The sequence below is a fragment of the Carettochelys insculpta genome, chromosome 2 (assembly GCF_033958435.1).
Source record: "Carettochelys insculpta isolate YL-2023 chromosome 2, ASM3395843v1, whole genome shotgun sequence".
In the NCBI taxonomy this organism is placed as follows: domain Eukaryota; kingdom Metazoa; phylum Chordata; order Testudines; family Carettochelyidae; genus Carettochelys; species Carettochelys insculpta.
Genome location: NC_134138.1, coordinates 164273604 through 164297169, shown reverse-complemented (window position 1 = coordinate 164297169; position 23566 = coordinate 164273604). Strand labels below are relative to the sequence as shown.

At 43.7% G+C, this 23566-nt stretch overlaps 1 protein-coding gene across 1 annotated transcript in view; it reads left to right on the top strand.

Annotated features, from left to right (window-relative positions):
- Window positions 1-23566, top strand: part of PTPN3 (protein tyrosine phosphatase non-receptor type 3) — a 224870-nt gene that overhangs the window by 147226 nt on the left and 54078 nt on the right. Inside the window, exons 15-19 of the mRNA XM_074987968.1 lie at window positions 6548-6571; window positions 13411-13609; window positions 15463-15540; window positions 16527-16583; window positions 23145-23301. Of these exons, the coding sequence (XP_074844069.1) occupies window positions 6548-6571; window positions 13411-13609; window positions 15463-15540; window positions 16527-16583; window positions 23145-23301 (515 nt within the window). The remainder of the gene's footprint in view (window positions 1-6547; window positions 6572-13410; window positions 13610-15462; window positions 15541-16526; window positions 16584-23144; window positions 23302-23566) is intronic.

Here is a 23566-nt window from a genome sequence, read left to right as displayed (position 1 = left end):
GTCCTAACGTGCCTACAGCTGTTGGGCCACATGGCGGCAGCGACGTTTGTGGTACAGAATGCCAGGTTACACATGCGAAGCCTGCAGCATTGGCTGGCGAGTGTTTACAAACCGGCATCCCACACTGTCCACGGGGTAGTGTCGCCCACGACGGAGGTGCACAGATCCCTAGCGTGGTGGGAAAATCCCAGGAATCTGCTAGTGGGGGTGCCTTTTCACCAACCACAAATTTCTATTTTTCTTACTACCGACACCTCCCACATAGGATGGGGAGCGCACATTGGCAGCAAGGTGACGCAAGGGCTATGGTCCCCTGCAGAACAGACACTGCACGTAAACATACTGGAGCTCAGAGCAGTGTTCAACGTGTGCAGACATTTTCGAGATTACCTGCATGGCAAAGTAGTCGGGATCAATACCGACAATACCTCCACTATGTTCTACATCAGTCGACAAGGAGGGGCACGATCCCGTGCGCTATGTGCGGAAGCAGTCCGATTGTGGAACTGGTGCATCGCCAGCAACATAACGTTGAAAGCCTCGTACTTGCTGGGCACTCACAACGTGAAGGCAGATCAGCTGAGCAGGCGCTTCGCACTCACGCACGAATGGCAGATCCGCTCCGACCTGCTACAGCGCATATTTCGTACATGGGGGTTTCCCCAAGTTGATTTGTTTGCCACCCAGTACAACAAGAAGTGTCCCCAGTACTGCTCCAGAGCAGGAATAGGGCGGGGGTCCCTGGGGGACGCATTCATGATTTCATGGAAGGGCCTTCTACTTTACGTGTTTCCCCCCACAACGCTTATCCACAAGGTTCTGCAGAAAGCCAGAAGGGAGAGAGCTCGCATGATACTCATAGTCCCAACTTGGGACCGACAGCAGTGGTTTCCCTTGCTTCTGTGCATGTCGGATCGCCCACCACTTCCCCTACCGGTGGCGCCGGACTTACTCACGCAGGCTCAGGGGTCCATAGTGCACCCGCACCCTCAGAGTCTGCGTCTACAAGCATGGTTAATCCATGGCTCAGCACCTTAGAGAGCACGTGTACGGAGGGAGTACAACAAGTCCTGGAGTGTAGCCGAAGGACCTCCACCAGGAGGACTTATGAACAGAAATGGACTCAGTTTACAGCCTGGTGTTCTGCCAAGCAGTTAGCTCCCTTTGATGTTCCTATAACCGTAATCCTAGAATACCTATTGGACCTCAAACGAGACGGGCTTTCTCTATCCTCGCTAAAGGTCCACCTCGCTGCTATATCAGCTTTTCGGCATACAGAGGAAGGGCCCACTGTATTCGCCCACCCTATCGTCACAAGGTTCTTGAAGGGGCTGGTAAACCTGTACCCTCCTCGAAAACCGCTTCCACCGTCATGGAGTTTGGACTTGGTGCTCAGCTCGCTATCGGGACCATCCTTCGAGCCATTAGCCACGGTACCACTCCGACTCCTTACAATGAAAACAGCCTTCCTCCTTGCGATTACGTCAGCCCGCAGGGTGAGCGAGCTCGCACCAGTGATGGCAACGCCACCCTGCACAGTATTCTCAAAGGGGGCGGTAACCTTACGGTTACACCCAGCCTTCGTTCCAAAAGTTTCTTCGGAGTTCCATCTCAACGAACCAATAGTTTTACCCTCGTTTTACCTGAAGCCTCACAGCTCCAGCAAGGAGGCGTGCCTGCATCTCCTAGATGTGAGAAGGGCGTTGGCCTTCTACGTAGACAGAACTAAGTCCTTCCGGAAAACGGACAGGCTTCTAGTGTCTTTCGCTCCGAGGTCAAAAGGGGAAGGCCTCTCTTCACAGAGAATTTCAAAGCACATCGTGTGCTGTATAAAAATGTTCTATGAGCTTCGAAAGACCCCTTTGCTGGCCCCGCCTAGGGCTCAGTCCACCAGGGCGGTGGCAGCGTCAACAGCCTTCTTCAAGGGCATTGCATTAAGACATGTGTAGAGCGGCGACCTGGTCATCCTACGGCACCATCGCCAAGCATTATGCCCTACATCGGGTATTCGAGGAGGATACCTGTCTGTCGACAGCAGTCCTCTTGGGGGCAAGCTGCACATGAATCGCTTACCCACCTCCTTACTTGGGTTACTGCTGGGTAGTCACCTATTGTGGAGCACCCACGGGGACCACTCGAAGAAGAAAGAGAAGTTACTCACCTGTAGTAACGATGGTTCTTTGAGATGTGTCCCCGTGGGTGCTCCACCACCCGCCCATCTTCCCCGCTTCAGAATCTCTGTCTGATGTTTTTCAGCATCCGAGGCGGTTGGTCAAGGAACTGGTGGGGACTGGATCGCGCACATGGCCGGGGGCGCGCAAGGGAGCGGCGCGCGTCGGCGCATGCGCGATCCAATAGAAACTGCTAGAAGATTTCTGATCTGCGGCGCCGGGAGAGCCCGACACCTATTGTGGAGCACCCACGGGGACACATCTCAAAGAACCATCGTTACTACAGGTGAGTAACTTCTCTTTTTAGCTTTGACAGAAAATGAGTTACAAAAAGCCCTTCTCTCCCTCCTCAAACTGATGTATACAGTCAGACTTTTAGCTATTCAAAAACTAAATTGAGAATACTGAAGGGCTATGAAGGAAAATTTGAAATAGAGGCAAGCTACTGTCTGCAAGTGTTACTGGTATATGCTGTAATAGCTTTCATGAAGCAAGCATTCATCCTGTCATAATATAGCTTTTTAAGCCAAATATTGTATGGAGTAGGCAGTTGTGGCTCCCACCCCTCTAAAAAAAGAGGGGGTAGAAAAATGCACTTCCCTCTTCATCTTCCAGAGCCTGAATTCAGTGACTTTCCAATCACAATGAAGAGTTTACCTGTTTTTCTTGGCTTGTGCCAGAGGTGAGAGAGAGGATTAGGATCTAGAATACTTGGATAAATATTACTTGGTTATGGGGAGGATCTCAAATTTTTTTCGTCCTGTACAGTACCCACATAAGCTATAGTGAATAGTTAATGTCTATACGTTTAAAGTAAATCAAAGGCAGAATGATTATTCTGTTAGAACAGAGACTGAATAGCACATAGTTTCATCTTTCATTGACTGAGAGTGTGAACTGCATCCAGTGGAAGCTGCAAGGAGGTATCCCTGCAGATGCACAGGTACATAAAGTGCCTGGCAGCTCACCAGGTTCTCACCTTCCCAAACTGTCTGGCCCACAGACAGCTTATTTCCACCCCGGCTCTAGAATATGACCATGGGGCGGGGTGGGATGTCTACTAATGCTTTTCCCAGTGGTGGTGTGAAGTTAATTCCTTGGTGTTAGTTTTCTGTTAACCCGTAACCAAAATCTATGACAAGACTCATAGATGCTGTAGCATTGTAGTGCAACACATGTGACTTGGTAAAACAATAGTATGTGTAACTCTGATAAACTCCCCTTCTCCCTGCACCTCAGTTTAACTGTTCGCTGAAGCACAGATTAGAGTTCTGTCTCGTCATGACTTTTCTGAAAGCATTACACAGAATGCAAAACCTTACAGCTCTTGTGGATGCTGGTAGCAGGTGTTAAGACTTTCCAGTCTGTACATTAAAGGACGAATACCGTACACTAACTTACTAAAGCATTTAATTACACAGTAAAAATTTTATAAAATGTGGTATATGCTATTTGGAAAACTTCATAATCTTTAAACAAAACCTATTGTTTCTTAAACTGAGTTCTGCACCTTTTCTATCACATGTGTTAAAAGAGTAAGTTTCAAAATAACATCCTTTATACTTCAGTGTGCACACAGGCACATTCCCCTCTCGTTTTCTCCGAGATGTTTTCTTTCTCTCTATAGTGTGGCTACAGTATGTACTACATGTCACCTGGACTCCCCTGAGCTTGAGAAGAGTGGCAACATCTGTCCTTTCAACACTTCACAACCCATTAGCAAACAGCCTGGAGATCTCAATAGCTAGATGTATTCCACCCCTTGTTTAAGGATTGGCTGCTCCTCATTTGCTGAGGAAACAGAAATCTGCAGCCTGTGTTCAAAATGGTGCACACATGGGAAACAGCGTATAAAACATCTATTCCCTGAAAGACCAAAACGTGGTGGGAAACTGTCAGTAGGAAATCTTTGTCCTCACTTTCTGAAGTAGGCAGTGTATCCTCTAGAGTATTTCTTCCAGATCTTTTTTCCAATCTTCTTCCAAACTTCTGTTAAGGTTGGAAATCAGAATCTTCAGGTTGGATAGGGCTGTTGGCCTTGCCAGGTAAAGTCCTGTTGGGTCATAAACTGTGCACCGTGTACTGCCAGGGATCTGTGGAGCAGTTGAAGGTACACAGAGAGCTGCCTGGTCATATAGGGCTGGCTGTCTGCCACGTTTTCAGTTTCTCTGTCACATTGAAAGAAGCCAAAAATACATTAAGGCTACATCTGCACTAGCACACTATGTCGAAGTAGCCTATTTCGAAGTAAGGACATCAAAATAGGCTACTTCGATGCATATCATCTGCACGTCCTCCAGGGCTGGTGCCATCAACATTCAGCGTCAAAGTAGCAATGGGGAACATTGAAAGGAGCCGCCCCGGAAGGAAATGCGGAGCGTCCACACACACAAGTGCTTCCTGTCGAAATAAGGGGCCAGCAAAGCCCCAAGCCGCTCCCTTGAAGGGCCCCTCCCAGCCACATTTGCCCTGCACAGCACGAGATCCACAGAGCCGACAACTGGTTGCAGACCCTGTGCATGCAGCATGGACCCCCAGCTGCAGCAGCAGCAGCCAGAAGCCCTAAGCTAAGGGCTGCTGCATGCGGTGACCATAGAGCCCCACAGGGGCTAGACAGAGCATCTCTCAACCCCTCAGCTGATGACCGCCATGGAGGACCCCGCTATTTCGAAGTAGGAAGACGCGGATTGTCTATATATGCCCTACTTCGATGTTCAACGTTGAAGTAGGACGCTATTCTCATCTTTGGATGGGAACAGTGATTTTGACGTCTAACCGCCTAACGTTGATTTCAACGTCGAAATAGCACACGGCACTTGTAGATGCGATGCATGCTATTTCGACGTTGTGCCAGCTACTTCAAAGTAGCCGGCTAGTGTAGACGCACTCTAAGGCTGCGTCTACACGTGCACGCTACTTCGAAGTAGCGGCAGTAACTTCGAAATAGCGCCCGTCACGTCTACACGTGTTGGGCGCTATTTCGAAGTTGAAATCGACGTTAGGCGGCGAGACGTCGAAGTCGCTAACCCCATGAGCGGATGGGAATAGCGCCCTACTTCGACGTTCAACATCGAAGTAGGGACGTGTAGACGATCCGCGTCCCGCAACATCGAAATAGCGGGGTCCTCCATGGCGGCCATCAGCTGGGGGGTTGAGAGATACTCTCTCTCCAGCCCTTGCGAGGCTCTGTGGTCACCGTGGGCAGCAGCCCTTAGCCCAGGGCTTCTGGCTGCTGCTGCTGCAGCTGGGGGTCCGTGCTGCATATACAGGGTCTGCAACTAGTTGTTGGCTCTGTGTATCTTGCACTGTTTAATGAAAGTGTGTGTGGGAGGGGCCCTTTAAGGGAGCGACTTGCTGTTGAGTCCGCCCCGTGACCCTGTCTGCAGCTGTGCCTGGCTCCCTTATTTCGATGTGTGCTACTTTGGCGTGTAGACGTTCCCTCGCTGTGCCTATTTCGATGTTGGGCTGAGCAACGTCGAAGTTGAACATCGACGTTGCCGGCCCTGGAGGACGTGTAGACGTTATTCATCGAAATAGCCTATTTCGATGTCGCAACATCGAAATAAGCTATTTCGAAGTTGGGTGCACGTGTAGACGTAGCCTAAATGTTTTCCTAGTCTTTTCCATATAAGAAGTTGCTGTAGTTGACACGGGTTTCATGACTGCAGGGAAGAGAGGAGGCATTTAGGCAATCATGAATGTGAGAGGTGCTATCCACCAGTACGTACCTCTCTTTAGATGCAGGCCACATTTTGAAAAATCTTGGAAAACTCCTAGTCTTCCTGGTCAAGCTGCTCTGTAATGGATGACTGTTAACTTGCCTTTGCTCTGTGTACTCTGTCACACACAAGTGAATGCAGTTTTGCTTCTGTCTTCAGGTTTTATGTGTTAAGCAGCTGTTCTGCCTTGCTTTGTGGGGACAAGTGTAAGAGACATTGCAGGTCTGCTAACTGCAAAGACTGTACCACTTTTATTTATGTCTTCAGCATGTGGTTTTTGGAGAGCATCAGCCGTGCCTTCTATCGTCTTATTGGGCCATAACAAAGAGCTCTGTCTTGAGTGGTGGGGAGTATTTTACTTAATCAAAATCCTGACACACCTGTGCACCAGTGTGGTTTTTGATTGTAGATAAATGATTTTGTTAGCTGGCTTTATGCTAGTAATGAAATGCTTGGATTAGTTTTAATATTTCTTGTCTGATCACAAAATTAATTATCTTGGGTTCAGGTTCTATTTCCTGTGTAGAATTAAGTTCTTCAGTTCCTATGAATACAGCACTCAGATTTTGAAATTATTTTTTAGATTATAACTGTCATGTACTTCGTTCCAATTACCTTGAAGATATTTATCTTATGTTTGCTTATTGTTTTTGACAGGTCATCTGAACAAGAATCACCAAAGTGAGTTTTCTTATAAGCATAAAAAATTCTACTATTGAAAATGGAGATTTCTGATATGAACTAAAATTCTGTCTCAATGAAATCTTTGAAGCCTTTCTATTTAACAGGTTAGACAAATGTCATTTTATGGAGATCTTTAAAAAAATCTTCAGAGTAATGTTTAGGTATAAGTTGAATTCTGACATGCCAGTAAGCATCTAAATGTCAGAATTTGGACAAAAAAAATAAAGTCACTACTTTAAATTGCTCTGTAGAATACAAAGTAAAAGTTTAATTATGCTGAAAGCTGGTGGTGATTTATCTGGTAACTTTTTTTTTTTTTAAATAAAGAACCACAAAGCATTGTTAATCAGTTTGGAAATCACATGCCTTGTACTGTGTAACTTTTCCTGCACTGTGGAATCATTATGGACTGTGCATGGGTGTTACAAATAAAAAGTGAAAATGTTCTGTATTCCTCAAAGATTGATAGTGTGATCCACTTTCATGTGTAACTTCGGTAGCTTCATATTATAAATTTGTGTGTGCATCATAAATATTTTGAGGTATACAACATTAATAACAGTAATTCTTCTTTGAGTGGTTGCTCATGTCCATTCTTCATTAGGCGTGTGCTTGTCATATGTTCTGGTGCCCAAGGTTTTTCTCTCAATACCTACAGGGAAGCAGCTCTCCTGACCGCTGGAGTGGCACCTCTATGGCATGGTATAAAGATCGCCATGCATTCCCTTCACCCCCTGTTCCTTTTTGTCACCAGTCAAGGTACAACAGAATTGCTGTACTTCATTCAGTTTTTGCTGTTTCTATGCTTAGGGTATAAAGTTTTCTCTGTAGTTTTCTTGGTTATTAGTTTGTAGTTCATAGTATTCTGGGCATGCCCTGGTCCCCCGGTCTTCAAACTATGTCTAGGGTGCAATCATCCTCTGTCTGCTAGTGACCTGTTTAACAGCTACCTGATGTATTTAGATGAGGAGCAAATTAGCGAGAAGTGCTGTATTTGCAAATTGTTCAAGCCTTGAACAAAGAAGGAAATTGATATTCGACTCACCTCGCTTTAATGGAGTCAGCGCCGACCTCAATACCAGAGACCAGGTTGAACTCAACCTGAAGTGCTGTAACTTCGGTGTGGAGTGTTCCACTGGTGCCAGGACGGCACCATTCACCATCACCATCTCCAGTCTGGAAGATGAACACTGGCAAAGGGACACTCCCTGACCTTCCATAAGGGCAAGAGAAAATCAGGAGGAGAGCCAAGACCCATACTGTGTAGCGCTCACCTCTCTCTAGTTCCCTGACTGATTCAGGCAGAGCCGTCCAGCCCTCCCCATCCAGCTCCAGCAACACCAAGTAGCAATAAAGGCCTATGGCAGAGGCCTTTTCATCAGCAAAGTAGAAGAAGCCTACGCTAGAGGCCTTTTGGGCAGTGCAGGCTGATTTGGTCTTGCAAGGGCTGACAGCACCCACTCAGGCACTAATACAGTCTAGGGGTAAGCCCATGTTGGGCCCCTTCCAGGTTTCTCCATCCCAGCAACCGCAGTCCCCACCCAAGGCACCATCCTGCCAGTGCTCCCTAGTTTGGCACCTTCAAGCCTTGGACAGTGGAGGTGGACTTCACAGTCCTCCTGACTATGGGCAAAAGGGAGGGCAGTATTCAGGGTGACACTTGCCTGAGCCTTATCCTGGGCAGGTTGAAGCTTTTGCATCTTACTTTGGGCACCATGGCTGTTCCCCAGATTACCTGAGACCTCAGCACCACTCCTTGGACTGCTCAGATGATCAGCATTGTCCATCTGGATTATTGTAGAACAGGCTTCTATCTCATCCATCTTCCTGGTGATGCAGATCCTCAGACTTTCGAACTCCGCACCAGTACCCAATTGCATTCTGAGTCTTTGCATCAAACAAGTGTCAGTAAGTGTCAATTGCTGTGTTCTTGTCACCAGTCCACTGGCCCACAGCCCTCTCCAGGGCCCTGAAACAGGTACTTGCCTTAGACAGATCCCTGTGGAACCTGTAGCAGGCAAAGAGCTATTGGAGGCCCTTCTCTTCTCAGTCACTAAGCGGTGAGTGTGAGGCCTCAGAGGTTGTTACTGAAAAAAGTTCCCTGTTGCTGGGACAAGTCCTGACACTGATGGCAATGCCTTCACCCATGATGCTGCCCTCTCCAGAGGGCAGCATCGGACAGTGGCTGCGGCCCTGGTTTCCCTGGAACCTGTGGGGTTCACCCAACCTTCACAGAAAAGCAATCTGGAAAGCTCACCCCCCTAAGCAGGTACGAGCCCATGAGAAGGACCCAGCCTCATCTCAGCAGGCCCCAGAGATCACACAGGAGGAAGGGCAGAACTTTCAGCACCAGCATTTGTCTTGTCTTCCCCAGACAAGGTCATTATGAGTTCACCTGCGCCCGGTGCAGCATGATTGTCATCTGATCAGAGTTTGCTGTGTACATTCCTGCCTATCCTTCCAGTCAGCCAGGTACTAGTTCAGATCAAATGGGAGAAGACTCAGGTGATCATGATTGCTCCAATGGGGCTTTGGCAGCACTGGTTAGGATGCTTATGAACATGGCATTGTAACCTCCAGCGTTACACAAATTGTGCATCTTATTTTAAGTTTATTTCAAAATAGACTATTTCAGCATTTGGCATTGTGTAAACAGCCATCCTGCAACAAGGAGTACAGGGATGCTAAAATAGAATGCCTCTTATTTTGGAAAAATATTTTGAAATAACTGCCGCATTTCAAAGACATGGAGTAGCTATTTCGATATTCTGAAATAGCTCTGACATGTAGACATGACCTCTCTGGCCCCTTCCCAACTGCCCAGACTTGTTTTTGAAGGACCCTGGTCAGCTCCTGCACTCCAGCCTTGCATTCTTGCGCCTCTCAGCATGAACTCTGTTGCTGTGTGGTTGGAAGAAATCCTGGAGGTCCTGCTGGGAAGCAGAAAGCCATCTACAAGACTGACCTACCAACAAAGCGAATAAGGTTCTCCCACTGGGCGTCAGAGTGGGGTATCTCTCCTAAGCACCCTCTAGTGCAGCCCTTTCTAAACTTCTTGCTGCTGCTGGGAACCAGGTATTTGTATATTCCTCCATAAGAATGTGTCTTACAGCCATTTCCACTTTTCTTGATCTAATTCAGCGACAGATGATGATCTCTCTTGACATGATGGTGAGATTTCCTGTAGAGCCCTGAGGTACATTATCCGCAGGTGCAAGATGCTGTTTTGCAGTGGGACCTCAACCCACTACATCTCTGGGCTTCCCTTTGAACTGTGCAGATCCTGCTCCATTTCCTACCTGGCCTAGAAAATTGCATTCCTGGGTGTGATGACATTGGCAAGGCATGTCTCGGCTATCAGGGCTCTGACTTCAGAACTTCCATACAGTATCTTCTGCAGTGACAAAGTCCAGTTTTGGCTCTGCTCAGTCTTCCCGCCAAAGTTCGCTTCCTCCTTCCATGTGAACGAGGACATATTCCTGCCTGTTTTCTGCCCCAGTTATCACAAGACAGCAGAAGTGCTATGGACGTCCAGCTGTTTGTCACTGCAGCCGATAGAATGAAAGGCCTGCCGATTTCCATGCACTGGTTTTCCAGCTGGATCACCTTGTGCATATGGAGGCTACCTTGTGCATACGGACCTGCTACAAGTTGAAAAAGATCCCTTCACCCCAGTCATTCAGACCCACTCAGTCAGGGCTCAGGTATCTTAAGCAGCCTTCCTGGTGTGAGCACCAATCCAGGACATCTATAGAACAATGTTGTGGTCCTTGGGCCACATGTTTGTTTCATTACATCATCACTCAGCAAGACAGAGGCAACACTGGGTTTGGCAGAGCTGCTCTGAAGTCCGTACAGCCGTGAACTCGTACTTGCCTCCATGAGTACTGCTTGGATTTACTAATGTGGAATGGACATGAGGAGTCACTTGAAGAGGGAAAAACGGTTACCTGTTCTGTAACTGGTGTTCTTCAAGACGTTGTTCATGCTCATTTCCTGATAAGAAGGGACAGGGAGTTGAGGGAGTGTGCAGCACCGCTTATACCACACTATAGAGGTGCCACTCCCTTAGGGACACTGCTGAGGGGAAAGCTTCCAACACCAGTGCATATGGCATGCGTACTCATCTAATGTAGCATGAACATAAACAATACATCTTGAACACCAGTTATGGAACAGTAACTGTCTTTTACTAGAGAAAATAAAATGTTGAAGGTGCCATTCGTATCTTACATGATGTGAATGTTTTTATAGTTTACTATTTTGAAAGATTTTCAGGGTATAGCAAAGTATTCCCATGAACAACATTGACTACTCAAGGCTGAAAATATAATTATATTTCTTGAACTAAATTTTCTGAAGTTGTTATAAAAATACGCCATTCACATTGCTGATGCAATTAATAAAATTAAATGCTCCAACTTTGTTAACCACAGAATTAAGGATGCACAGTTGTGGTTTGTGCCTTTCCAAAATCTTTAGTTCAGCTACACTCCAACTTCTGAAAACTAGGAAACTTAAACATCTAAGAACCAGAAAATACAAACTTGCCATACCCCACCCCTCAACACAACTGTAGTTCTGTCCTTTTCCAGTGATCCCACAAGTCAAAATAATACACATATTAGTACTTTATCCTTATAGATACTGCACTGTGCTTTGGGAACATAGCATCTGAGAACTGTAGGATGAAGTCTAAAATCTTGTTTTGCTAAGGCAAAACTCAAGTCTAGAACAGGGCTACTTAGACCTGGCCTACAATCAAGCATAGAGCTTACTCCACACAAACCATGTCAGACTTTTGGATTATTATTAGTGCCTTTTTTTGTGTGGTACTTGCCAATATTGAGTACTGGCTCCTCAGTAGCCCTAGGCATGGGACTGTTAGAGGGAAGGGATCTGGCCAAGTTCCGACACTTTTTTTATATAAATAAACCCCCCAAAAACCAAAAAACGCATGGATTACTATTACCACCCCCTCCCCCTGGCTCAGAGAAGAGATATTGTCTCACTAATTCACACAGACCACAGTCATGTATGTCATCAGATTGCTGACAAAATCTCTCTGTGCAGCTCAACTGGTTCAGCCTCCAGAATACAGTGCTGAAATGAGGAATACCTGATCTTTCAAAGTAAACATGCAGTGCTCTTAATGAAACAGGTCTGAAAATCTGCTGTAACTAATCCTTCATTGTTTAATACAAGACATGGGGTAGTTGGAGTGCATGTAGATAAAGGCTGGAATTCAGATTTTTTGCACACTATCACAAACGGTACGTTCTCCTAGAACTTCCTCATGTCTACTTTCCAATGGCTGGTTCCAAGCCCCAGGGAACAGACTGAAGGTTGCATTGTGGGGATGATGTGTATTCAACTTTTTGTCTTGATTTTCAGTGAGTTGTTTTTGTTGCTTTAGCTCTTCTTGTCCTGGTTTTCAGAAGTTTGAGTATAGTTGAATTCAACATATTCTAGCAGGGCAAAAGGCACTGCTGGCTTACAATAACTGCATTAAAGAAGTTTTGGTGAATTTATTTTCCTTTTGTTTTTAAAAGAACAGTTGCTTGGTATTTTTTGTTTTATAGCCTAGCCCCCACCTCCCCCCTTTTTTTTTTTTGTTTTACTGCTCTGGCACCTTGTCGATGATTGCCTTGGCTATAGAATGCATTGACTGGATGTTAGTCACTTCTCTACCCCTGCATCACCTCCTTGTCTTCTTACTCTCTGCCCATGTCACAGCCTAGTTCTCCTCCTTCAACCTTTTTCCATAGGAGGAGATGTGTGTTGGAGTGGGACCCACAAGCTATGGAGCCCAGGAGAAAATACAGGAAGCATGCACGGACTAGCTTGGAGTCCGTGGGGTACATTTTTTTGAAGATAAACATAGCAAGGGGAGAATAAATGAGGGGGTTTTGAGGGACAGTGTTCAAACCCCCAGTATTCCCTACCGCACGGCTTTTCTTCTCATCCCGCTCTTTCATGCACTTCTCAAACAACTCTTTATTTATAAATACATTCCCAATGCTCAGAATCCCTCACCTCTGGTCCAACACTGCTCGATCCCTTCCAGTGGCCACCTTGTTGTGCCTTCTACTGACCCCAATGCCTTACACTCACATACTAGGTTCCACCTTCATCCTTGCCAAGTCCACAACTCCAGGCCTGGTCCTACTGTATAGGGAAGAAGTTCCACATATCCGTCTGCAGCACACGAAGCTCAAAAAGTAGTGAAGTGTGTCATTAATCTTAATGAGATGTAAACATTCCAACTACTATCTCAACACTGTGTCATGTACCACTTTATTGATATGCTCATTCCCAACTCCCAACCTTTCCTCAGTTTTAAGGGCGGAGCAGAAATAGAAGTTCTGGATGTGAAACAGAGATGAAACCTCTATGAACTTTACCCTTAATAACTCTTCCAGGATTTTCAGTATTGCTTCCCCCGCAGCTAAGGTAATGTCAGATAGCTGAGATCAGTTTCAGGAGGATTGGAGGTGTAGTTTGAGCCCCCGCTGTATGCAGAAAAAAAATGCTTTTGTAAACAAACTGGTTTATTAAGGATAGTTCATAGATCATGAATACCTTGTTCAAATGAGCCAAAATTTGGACCAGCTGTCCTCACCCCCATGAGGCATGGCAAATTTGAAGATAAGCCAAGTAAAACCATGGATTTTACAGCACTTAGAATAGTCTACTGTTAAATAGAAGTGGCACTCAACTTTAACTCTCTGCTATAATATGTTCACATTACATGCTTTGTAATCTCTATTGTATGTTGAGTTTAAACTCATGGATATCAGTACCTCAATGTATTTTATCTCTTTCTTTTTATGAAGGAATGTGTTGGAAAATAATCCAACACAGAACTGTCTGACTCGTACCTCACCCGTTGCCTTGTCCCAATTTCCCAATGGAGTTGGTAACTTTTCAGGCTCTTATCAATTGGATGGGGTGGACAAACAGTTTTTAGAAACATATGACAACATTACAAAAGGCAGCTTAACAGAAGATTCCAGTCAGTACTACTGTGATAAGGTACGTTGTTTAATGAGGCTGAGTTAAATGAAAATTGAGAAGAAACACTGTAAAAGTGCATCTAATCTGTAAGATAAAGCATTCATAAGGTTGCTCCAACACTGTTAACTTGACTGTCACAGTATGTGCGTGTTTATTGGCATGTACTAGTAAAAGTAAGTCTGGGCTATGTTTTCCATAGGCTTCACATTTTCAAATCCACCTTCAGAGAAAACCCCTAATCTGCCTTTTGCCCAGTCCTCTATATCTGGAGGGGGGGAAAAAGGCCAGTGAGAGCTGTTATATATTCCAATAGGCAGCCCTGTCCCTCATCATAACAGCAGGCAACAGCTACCTACCACTCTCTAACACCTTTTCTCCATCCCCTCCAGATAAGACTGCTGTCCAGGGCCCCTCTTCTCCCTGATTATCACCATCCCCAGTGTTGTGTTGACTATTCCTAAGCACCACATCTGTCCCCATAGCCACCTTATTGTTCCTCTATCTCCAGCCTCACAAATCCTCCAGGAGTCTAACAACCTTCCCCTCCTGTTTTCTTGCATGTTCCTCCCACCACTTTTCATCCTATTCAGGGGACTTCCAAAATAAATCATTTATGTGAAGTGGGGTGTGGGAGGGATGTGTGGTAGGGTAAAAATGCTTAGGGTATGGCAAGGAGTTCAGAGGTGGAGGGAGGAATACATAAAACTAAGCTCCTTTGTGTGGTGAGCCAAATGTTACTGGGAGAGGAATAAATTCAAATGGTTTGGGAGCAAAGGGGGGATAATTGCAATGAAATGTTCTGGGTGGTGGATAAAATCACATTTCTTGGGGTGAAGGAATGAAATGTTAATGTGGGTAAGAGAGGAGGAGGAAAACAATCAAAGGATGGGATTTTCTTTTCCTGCTGGTAGTTTCTGTTATGAATTGAAAAGATGACGTTTCGTAAATACTTCTTCGACTGCTTGTTCAGGGCAGTTCCGGTTAGGTTTGTGCACACGTGCATGGCAGCTGGAGGATTTTTCTCCTAGCAGCATCCATTGGGCACGTTCTAGAGTCACACATTCATGATGCTCAATATGGAGACCTGCGGACTTCCCACCTCCCCATTTCCTCCTTACTGCTACTGACAGCTAGCTGGAGCACCCCATTGTTCTTGCCTTCACGTGCTTTTTTAGCATTGTCAGCCTTCAGTGTTTGTATATACTATTTAATAGTGATCGTGGTAGTAGTAGTTCATGCATTTCCTTTCACCATTGCCTTCCCAGCACCGGGGTATGCCTCCATCCTTGGGGTTTACATTCTCTGAGGTGTATGGTGCAGAATTTGAAAACAGTTTTGCCCTTAGACCTTAAAAGTTGGGACTAGATGTTCCTGATGGAGGCTGCACTCTGATCACAGTTGGACCTCTCAATGAAAATATTTTCAATGCCAGTTTTATTTCTCAAGCTTCAGAGACACTGCCTTGTTTGACTCTTCAAAAAGATTTCAAGTACACTTTTTAATGGATTTTTTTCCCCTCATTTTCCTGGAAATCAAAAATGCCCCGTTTTGTCTGAAACTTAAGAAGCCCTCTTTGGCATGGCTCAGGTATTGAGGACATGCCAGTTTCTGAAAATTATGAGCGACAGGCTTATGGTCAAAACCATTATGCATCATTAACTATGGTAGTCTCTGCCACTTCTAGTATAATAAATAGAAAACACAAGCTATTTTTGCAAACTGTATAGTGCTACCTCCTCTTCATTTTTACGTGTTTAAGTTTTTCTTTTTCTAATATAAGTTAATATGCATGGGAAATGTTATGTTCTGTGTTGTCATTATTTTGTGTTAAGAAATAGACAAGCTAGAAGATGCTTTTGAATGTGTTGCAGAATGAAGTAATTGATGGAGATTTGCTTTTGGTGCGAATCACTCCAGATGAAGATGGGAAATTTGGATTTAATCTGAAGGTAAAATGGGAGCCTTAACATCTCATGAACATGAAATGTAGCTAACTAGTGTCTTAACTGATTAAATCAATATTGTTTTCCATATTTAATGTGCATGTTTTTATCAAAAGTAAGAGATTAAAGGATGTGATGATCCTTTGCTGTCCCACAAGGATTTTTCTTTTTAAAGTCTTACAAATGCCAGCCAAGATTTTTTTCAGAAACAGTGCCTAAGCTTAAATTCCTAAGTTGCCTACATAGGCACCAAAATAAGTCTCATTGGCTAACGTGCTTCTTTCATCTTTAGTAGAGGTTGCTGTATGTCCAACATATTTGAAAAAAGGATCTTTTTTTTTTTTTTTTCCAGAGGCCTATAAGTGAACTGTGGAGCCTAATTTCAGGTGCTCATTTTTGGAAAATTAGGCCCTTCTTGTTTTGCAATGAACAAAATTTGTTAATGGTATGGGTGCAGCAGTGGAGAACCAGTTATTGCAAAGGTGAAAAATAGTAAATGGAGGAATTGGGGAAAGAGGCGTGGCAGCAGCTTTTGTAATTTGATTATTGTCCATTTTAAGGCCCTGTTACACTGCCTGAATGCTGTAAGGTGGCTATACTGAAAATGAGAGCTAAGCTCCAGTTCTAGCATCTGGTCTCTGTCAGTTATTCATGGGCATTACTAGAACATCTGTTTAATTCATGAGTCATGAAGAAGACATGTTTTATGTCTTAGACTTCTGTGTCTTGTAAAATATAACAGTGAAGAAAGAAGTGCTGTTGATTTGAGACTTACTGTTTGAACCTTCAACATGTTGAGTTCTCTAGTCCCAGTTCAGCATAACACTTAAACATGAGTACTGAGCACTTTGTAGAGGCAAACACATGGCAGCTAAGTACAAGGCATAAATTTTATAGTCTTATGGAAACAAATGAATATATGTTGTGTCATGTATTGCTTACATTCATTGTAATGGTGTATTTTTAGTCACTGTTGATTTAACATCTTGTAGGGTGGTGTTGATCAAAAAATGCCTCTAGTGGTTTCAAGGATTACTCCAGGATCATCTGTAAGTAGACCCTCATGTTGTTTCTCAGTGTATGCCTCTGTAGCAAAACTAATTTTTTCCAATATCTGTAGACCCTATTGTACCAGGTAGCTGAAATGCAGGTAGCTGAAATGTCTTTTTTATGATTAGTACAAGATATATCATATAAATCAAATATGGGAGTAAAAATGTCATTGCATTTGATTTTTTTTATTTTGGGAAGATGCTTGAGTATATTTCACAAACTTTTATAATGAATTGAAAGATTATCAATTCCAATTTGGTATGAATTCTGTGTGGTTTCTGCTGCAGCCTGCAGATTGCAAAGTTTCATTTTAATTAGACAACACTATAATATAAGGATTCTATTTTTTTTGGAGCACAGACCAGATCTTACTAGAGAAATTGACTTGTGTCCCACATCCTGTGCCAATCATGAGTATGTGGCACATGTTATCTATCTTTGTCATGTCATCTGTTTGGCAGTTACGTCTTGCTTTTTTCCAGCCTTCAGGAACAAGTAGAATTATGTAGCTTAATACATGTATAGTTATCAGAGAAATTTATGAATTGGAAATAGAACCGCCAGCCCCAGGTGACCCATTACTGCTCTCTTGACAGATCGCCAACCAAGTGAAAATAGGGTCGGGAAGCACAGTTTGGGAACTTCTTAACTAGAACATTACATTTGTTTTAGGGGATAGAGGTAATTTTACATGGCAACTAAAAACACCAGTGTGTATTTTCAGAAAGTACAGTAGAACATTAGTGTTACAAACACTTTGGGAATGGAGGTTGTTCATAACTGTTAACAAAACATAATGGTCATTCTTTCAACATTTTAGAACTTTTGCTCTGAGTCTTTACTATGCAGAACAATAATGTTGTTTTTAACCATCTTAATTAAATGAAACAAGCACAGAACGAGTTAGATCGTTTTTCAATTGTATGTAATTGTTTACATTTAAAATACTACTGTGTATTTGCTTTATTTGTTGGTTTTTTATTTGTTTTGTTTTGGCTTCGCTACTACCTGATTGCATACTTTCAGTTCCAAATGAGGTATGTGGTTGGCCAAAGAGGTCATAACTGGTGTTGATAACTCTGAGGTTCTACAATACTGCAAGTTTAGTACTGTTTTTACTCTTTTCCACAGAAAATAAAGTGCATCCATTCCTGTTTGGTCAATAAGATGATGTACCTAAGATTCTAATGTTCATTTTTAATGTGGAGTGCAAAGCATGTGTAGGCAATTTTGGCTAAAGAACTAGAAATTCTTAATGTTATAACCTTTTCATCCTTTTTGCTGCTACTTTAATTTGCTCCAGAATGATTTAGTACATTTTACCTCTGGGGAACTACATGGTATGTTCTTACATTATCTTTCCAGACTGTGTAAGTCATCATCTTCTCTTCCCAAAAGAGGTGCTGGAATTATTTGAACAAACATATGTAACCACATTAATCAGGTGTTTTCCCTTTTAGAGCCTAAAGTAATTGAAAATATAATTTAAAACAATCTGTCTCTTGTTAAGCAACAATACCCATCTGTGGACAGATTAACTTTTGTGGCTGTAGCAAAGCTACTAGCTACTTTGTTGGCAGAGAATATAAGAAAGAAGAAATGGAACTGCAATTAAATGTCGGTGACATTTAAAAGTACCACAGGTTTGAAAGTTAATAGTTTAAAGTCCTAGCAGGATAATGAAGAAGCCATTACAATTATAATTGATTGAACTTCAAATTGAAAACAGTATGAGGCATTTTTAGGACCAAGTAGGAAATGCTTGGTATTATTCCAAATTTTGGCATCTTAAATTGGATGAAAAGCCGTTAGGGCAATTGTCTTGAGAAGTTTGATCTCTGCAAAAGGTATCTATTGTACCTGCATTGAAAGGATTAATTCTGCTCCTAACTCTTTTTCTTTATCTACAATGTGGATTCCTTGGTAAGTGGGTGGTTAGTGGCTAGCATTCCTGGTGGTTGATAGACAAAAATGTTAACTTGCAGGCAAAATGTTAATTACTGTAAAATGCTGCTGTTAGAATGGTAACCATGTTTATCTGTAGTCTGTAGTCACAAGCCTGTAGCATCTTAAAGACTAACATATTTATTTATTAGGTAAGGAATTTTCATGGAAGTGGGTCTTACCCACAAAAGCTCATTACCGAGTACAGTACAGTAGAGTCTCACAATTTGCGCACTTAATGTTCGTGAATTCAGTTATTCGCGAGCAGCCGCTTCCCCCGGGGCCCGGGCAGGAGTACTGGCAGCTGCTGCTTTCCCTGGGGTCCTGGGCACCCCTTCCCCCCCCCCCGCATATTCATGAAAAATCAACATTTGCAAGGGTTCTAAACACGGAACCCTTGCAAATGTTGATACCCTACTGTATATAAATTTGTTAGTCTTTAAGGTTCTATAGGACTGCTTGGTTTTTGTAACATGCTGCTGCCTCACAATCCACTCTCTGCTTTCTTGTTTTACTCACTTGAGTATGGCTAGGTCTTTACTATGAAATAAAGTCATATTTATTAAAGTCGACTTTGTAACACTAGATTTTATGATGTTGAAGTTGAGTGTCTGTACTTGCGACTTAGTGTGTCCCCACTAAATAACCAAAGTTCGACTGTTGCAGCAGTGCATTGTAGGCAACTATTCCACAATTCCTTCAGCCCTGTTGCATTCTGAGGTTTTTTTGCCAGTGCATTATGGAGAAAAAAATTCCCCATAAGTGGCTGTGGGTGTGTGGTGTCATCTTCCCATACTGCATTGTCTGCAATTCCCCCACCTTTGAAAACAAACAGCTGTTTTTGAGAAGTCACATTCCCCAATGAGAGAAATTGCTTGAGTCATCCACCTTGGAGAAAGAAACACCTTTTTTTTTTTAATGGAAAATCATCTTTACTGAAAGAGGCAGCTTTTACAAAAGAGTGTTTTCAAGAGACTTAAAATTGGCATTCAGCATGAGAGAGAGAGAGGCTGAAGGAGCCAAGTTTGAAATAGAGAGAGAAATTTTTGAGCCATTACCACACAGAACTGAAGAACGGACATTTTTCAGAACTATGTTCCCCCAGTGAAAATACACCAAACAGATAGACTTCAGAAGCTGAAGTCCATGATACCCAAGTGGTACAAAGTGGGTCTATTCAGCTAGTGAAAGCCTTCATATTATTCTCAAGGACTGAAGGGAAAGTATGGAATCCCAGAGAGCATTGGGGTCTAGTGGTTAGCTTTACTCAAAAGAAGAAAAGGAAAGACAGAGCACATCGGTTTGTAGGGGTTAGCATCTCTTTGCCCAGTGAAAATGCACCAAACAGGATTAATTTTACTAGGGAAAGACTTCATATTATTCACAAGGGAAAAAGATACACTACCACTTCTTCATTGTATCTGCCTGAAGGAGCCAGGTTCAAAATAGAGGGAGATCTGTGAGTTACCACCACGCAGAATTGAGAAGCTCTCCATGGAGGCCATTGCACTGATGTCTCCAACATGAGGTGAGGAGACCCTTAAAAGTAGTTGCTCCAGACTCATTATGAATCCCCAAAAGTAAATAGAAGAGAAGAAAGGAATCCCAGAGGGTGTTGATGTCTAGTGGCTGCTGGAAGGAGTCATTACCCCATCAGAAGTAGTAGTGGCTCGAGAGGAGAAGGAAAAGTTAAAGAAGCATTAGAAGATAGAATAGTTGGGGAAAGAATGAAAGGATTCCCTTTCCTCTTATAGTAAGGAAGCCCTAGCAACTGCCTGTGTGCCACAGGGAAGGGAGAGAGAGACACCACAAGCTCCATTCTTTCATAGGAAATCCTCCCCGAGCCATATGATTTGGGAAGGGAGAGTACTTGGTATGTCCCGTAGTCACATTCTGCTTCCGTCCCAATAACGGGTAGGCCCTCTCTTAAGTAGTGAAGCCCCACACAGTATAGGGCGCGCCGCTATCTGCAGGCATGGACTGCACAGCCTGGCAGGGGGAGGGGACTTGATTTTCTCCCAATACCACTGAGCATCCCTGGTGTTCACTCAGCAGATTCATCATCCATACAGAAATGAGATACTGGATCTCCTGATGTCTCCATACTGGGCCTCTTTTACAACCCTAAGAAATCATGATGAGATACAATTGTCACACTGGCCAAAAGGAAAAAGAATTAAAATTGCAAGACATCCTGTTTCCTACTTTCTGCACATCTGGAAATCAGTGGAGGTGAAAGCGGCCAGAACAGACACAATGGGTCATTGTGGGATACCTCTGGAGAACAATAAAATCAGTTTAAAGTAACACTGTTTTCACACTAGTGTTACTTCAACCTTGTAAATTCGAACTTGGCATGGCACTGCATCGGAGGGATTGGGGTGAAAAAAAATCAACCTTAGCTCCCCTTAAGATGACTTAATGGTATCTGAAGTAAAGACAATCACATTGTAAAATCAAGTTAAATGCCTTAAAATTGACTTTATGCTCTAGTGTAGACATAGCCTATCTCTGGGTCTACACTAAAAACATAGGTTGATCCAGATACATGACTCAGGTGTGTGGAAAAATCTGGTCATTAAGCCAACCTTATCCCCCAGTGTAGACAGTGCTAGGTTGATGGAAGAATTCTTCTACTCAGCTAACTACTGCCTCACAGGGATATGGATTAACTTCAGTGAGGGAACACTCTTTGAGTCATTGTAGTATCTGCTCTGAAGTACTACAGTAGCAGAGCTGCAGCACTACAGATGTGCCACTGCAGTATTTCTAGTGAAGACGTAGCCTTGTTGCATAGTAGGACCTCAAAGATATGAATGCCAGAGTTACAGTATTACTGATCAACTGGATGCACTGTGGAACCAAAAGTAGTCAGCCAGCAGCACAGACAGGGGAAAAAAAAAAAAGGTGAGGGTGGAGTGCGGCAAATACTATACTGCCTTGGATCTCCAGTCAAAGTGCGTAGGGCTTCAGTCATGGAGGGTTGGGGCTGCAGCCACATGGTGGGGTTGGGGTTGAGGGCTTTGGGCAGGCCAGAGGCTCAGGGCTTCTGATATTTGGGAGGACCAGGGCTTTAAACAGTGGTGGGGACAGGGATACTGGGGCTTCTGGGCTTAAGCCCTATGGCGGGGGAGACGGGGAGGAGGGCACAGAGGCTGAGGGCTTCAGTCATGGGGGTTAGAGCCACAGTTGCGAGCAGGGGATTGTCAGAGCTCTGGGCTGGGAGGAAAGCTCAGAATTTCTCACTGTCAACGCACTGGAACTCAAGGCTTTTTGACTGTGGGAATCATTTGGGTTCAGTGCTTCAGCCATGCGGGTTACAGCTGCAGAGCCAGGCTGGAGGTCCGGGCTCCAGATTACTGGGGGTATGGTTTACAGTTTCTGATCCTTGGGAGCACCAGAGCTCAGGGCTTTAGATTAGGGAGAGAATGCTGGGGCGTATGCTTCAGCTCCCCAACTCTGCTCCCAACTTTAGCCATGCTGAGGGGGGCACTGGGGCTTGGGGCTTCAGCTAGAAAGGGAGGGGGGTACCTGCTTCAGTCCAAGCATTTCCCTGTAGCTAATGCCTGCTTCCTGAAGCAGGCATTGGAGCCCTAGCATTCACAGGGCTGAAGCTGGCAGTCAAGCAACCAGACAGCATTGGATGAACAGACATTGATTAGTGAAGCCCTGCAATACAAATAGGTATAGGTGGGGGAGCAACTGAGCGTAGACTGGAAGAATGGGCAAATTGCTAGTAGATCTAAGCTGCATTCTCTTACTGCTGGGTGCTGCCGGAATAGAGTATGTGGTTTGCTAGGAACAAGCAAACATGAGGGAGAGAGTTGACAACAAACAGGGAGAGCTGACAGCCTATGCGGCACACTTAAATCCTACCATCCTCTGTGCTTGCCTGGCCAGAAATAGGATTTTCCCCTAAGTGTGGAGCCTGTGGGTGATGCAGTTCGGAGGGCCTGTCTGTACCCTCTAACTTGGAAAATTGTTGATGGGAAGGTGGGAATAAAGCTGCGAGCTCCCTGGCAGCATTTGATCAGTCTTCCCCTGTGGAACAAGAAGTTTGTGTGAACTCAACAAAAAGCACATAAGTCAATTGTGTTTATAGTTCAGTAAAATCAAGAACATGTAATATGGGAACAGCCCTCATATATGGTATTTAATACTAATCTTCTGTTTCCACATAGGATGATGGAGCAACACTAACATTCATAAAGCATTTTTACTCAACAAAAATTGAAACTTACTCCTATTCTTTGCTATTTTAATCACTTGGCTCTCTGTTAGAGACATTTTTCAGAATCTCTCCAAAAGTCCATGTTGCCAAAGATTGTAAAGCTCAGATGCACATCCATTAATGACTGCTTAATAAATACAGGAGCCAAAGCATTAGGAACTTTTACATATCTGATAATAGTCTGTGTGAACTGGTTGTATCATCTTCATTCTGACACCACTTAGAACAACTTTAGGTCAAATTACTCTGATACAGAGAGCCAAGACTTTTTCAGGAGAAGAATTTTGTCTTTGCGGCACAATGAATTCCCTCTCCCTGAAATTAGAAATGTTCTACTGATGATATTGTGTAAATTGAAATATTTTCTTTGATTGTGAAACAGGCTGACAAATGTATTCCAAAGCTGAATGAAGGTGATCAGATAGTGTTAATCAATGGTCGAGACATCTCAGAGCATACTCATGACCAGGTGGTAATGTTTATAAAAGCCAGCAGAGAATTGCACACAAAAGAACTTGCACTTCTGGTCAGGCGGAAAGGTAATTGCACTAAGGTTTTTCAATGTAATTTAGACTGTCATGACTATAAATTGTGGTTTTTCCTCTTGCAGTTTGCTTAATATATTCATAATCAACAGTTACATTGTGAATGCATTTGTAATGAAATAGAGTGGTAGCATTTGAGATCTTCTCTCTACTTGATTACTAACAAATGTTTGAGACAGTAGCCTTATATATTCAAGTGAGGAGCACATCAACTTAGAATGCTGTTTTTTTCTGCATCATAGAGCTGCAGTTTTGGTGA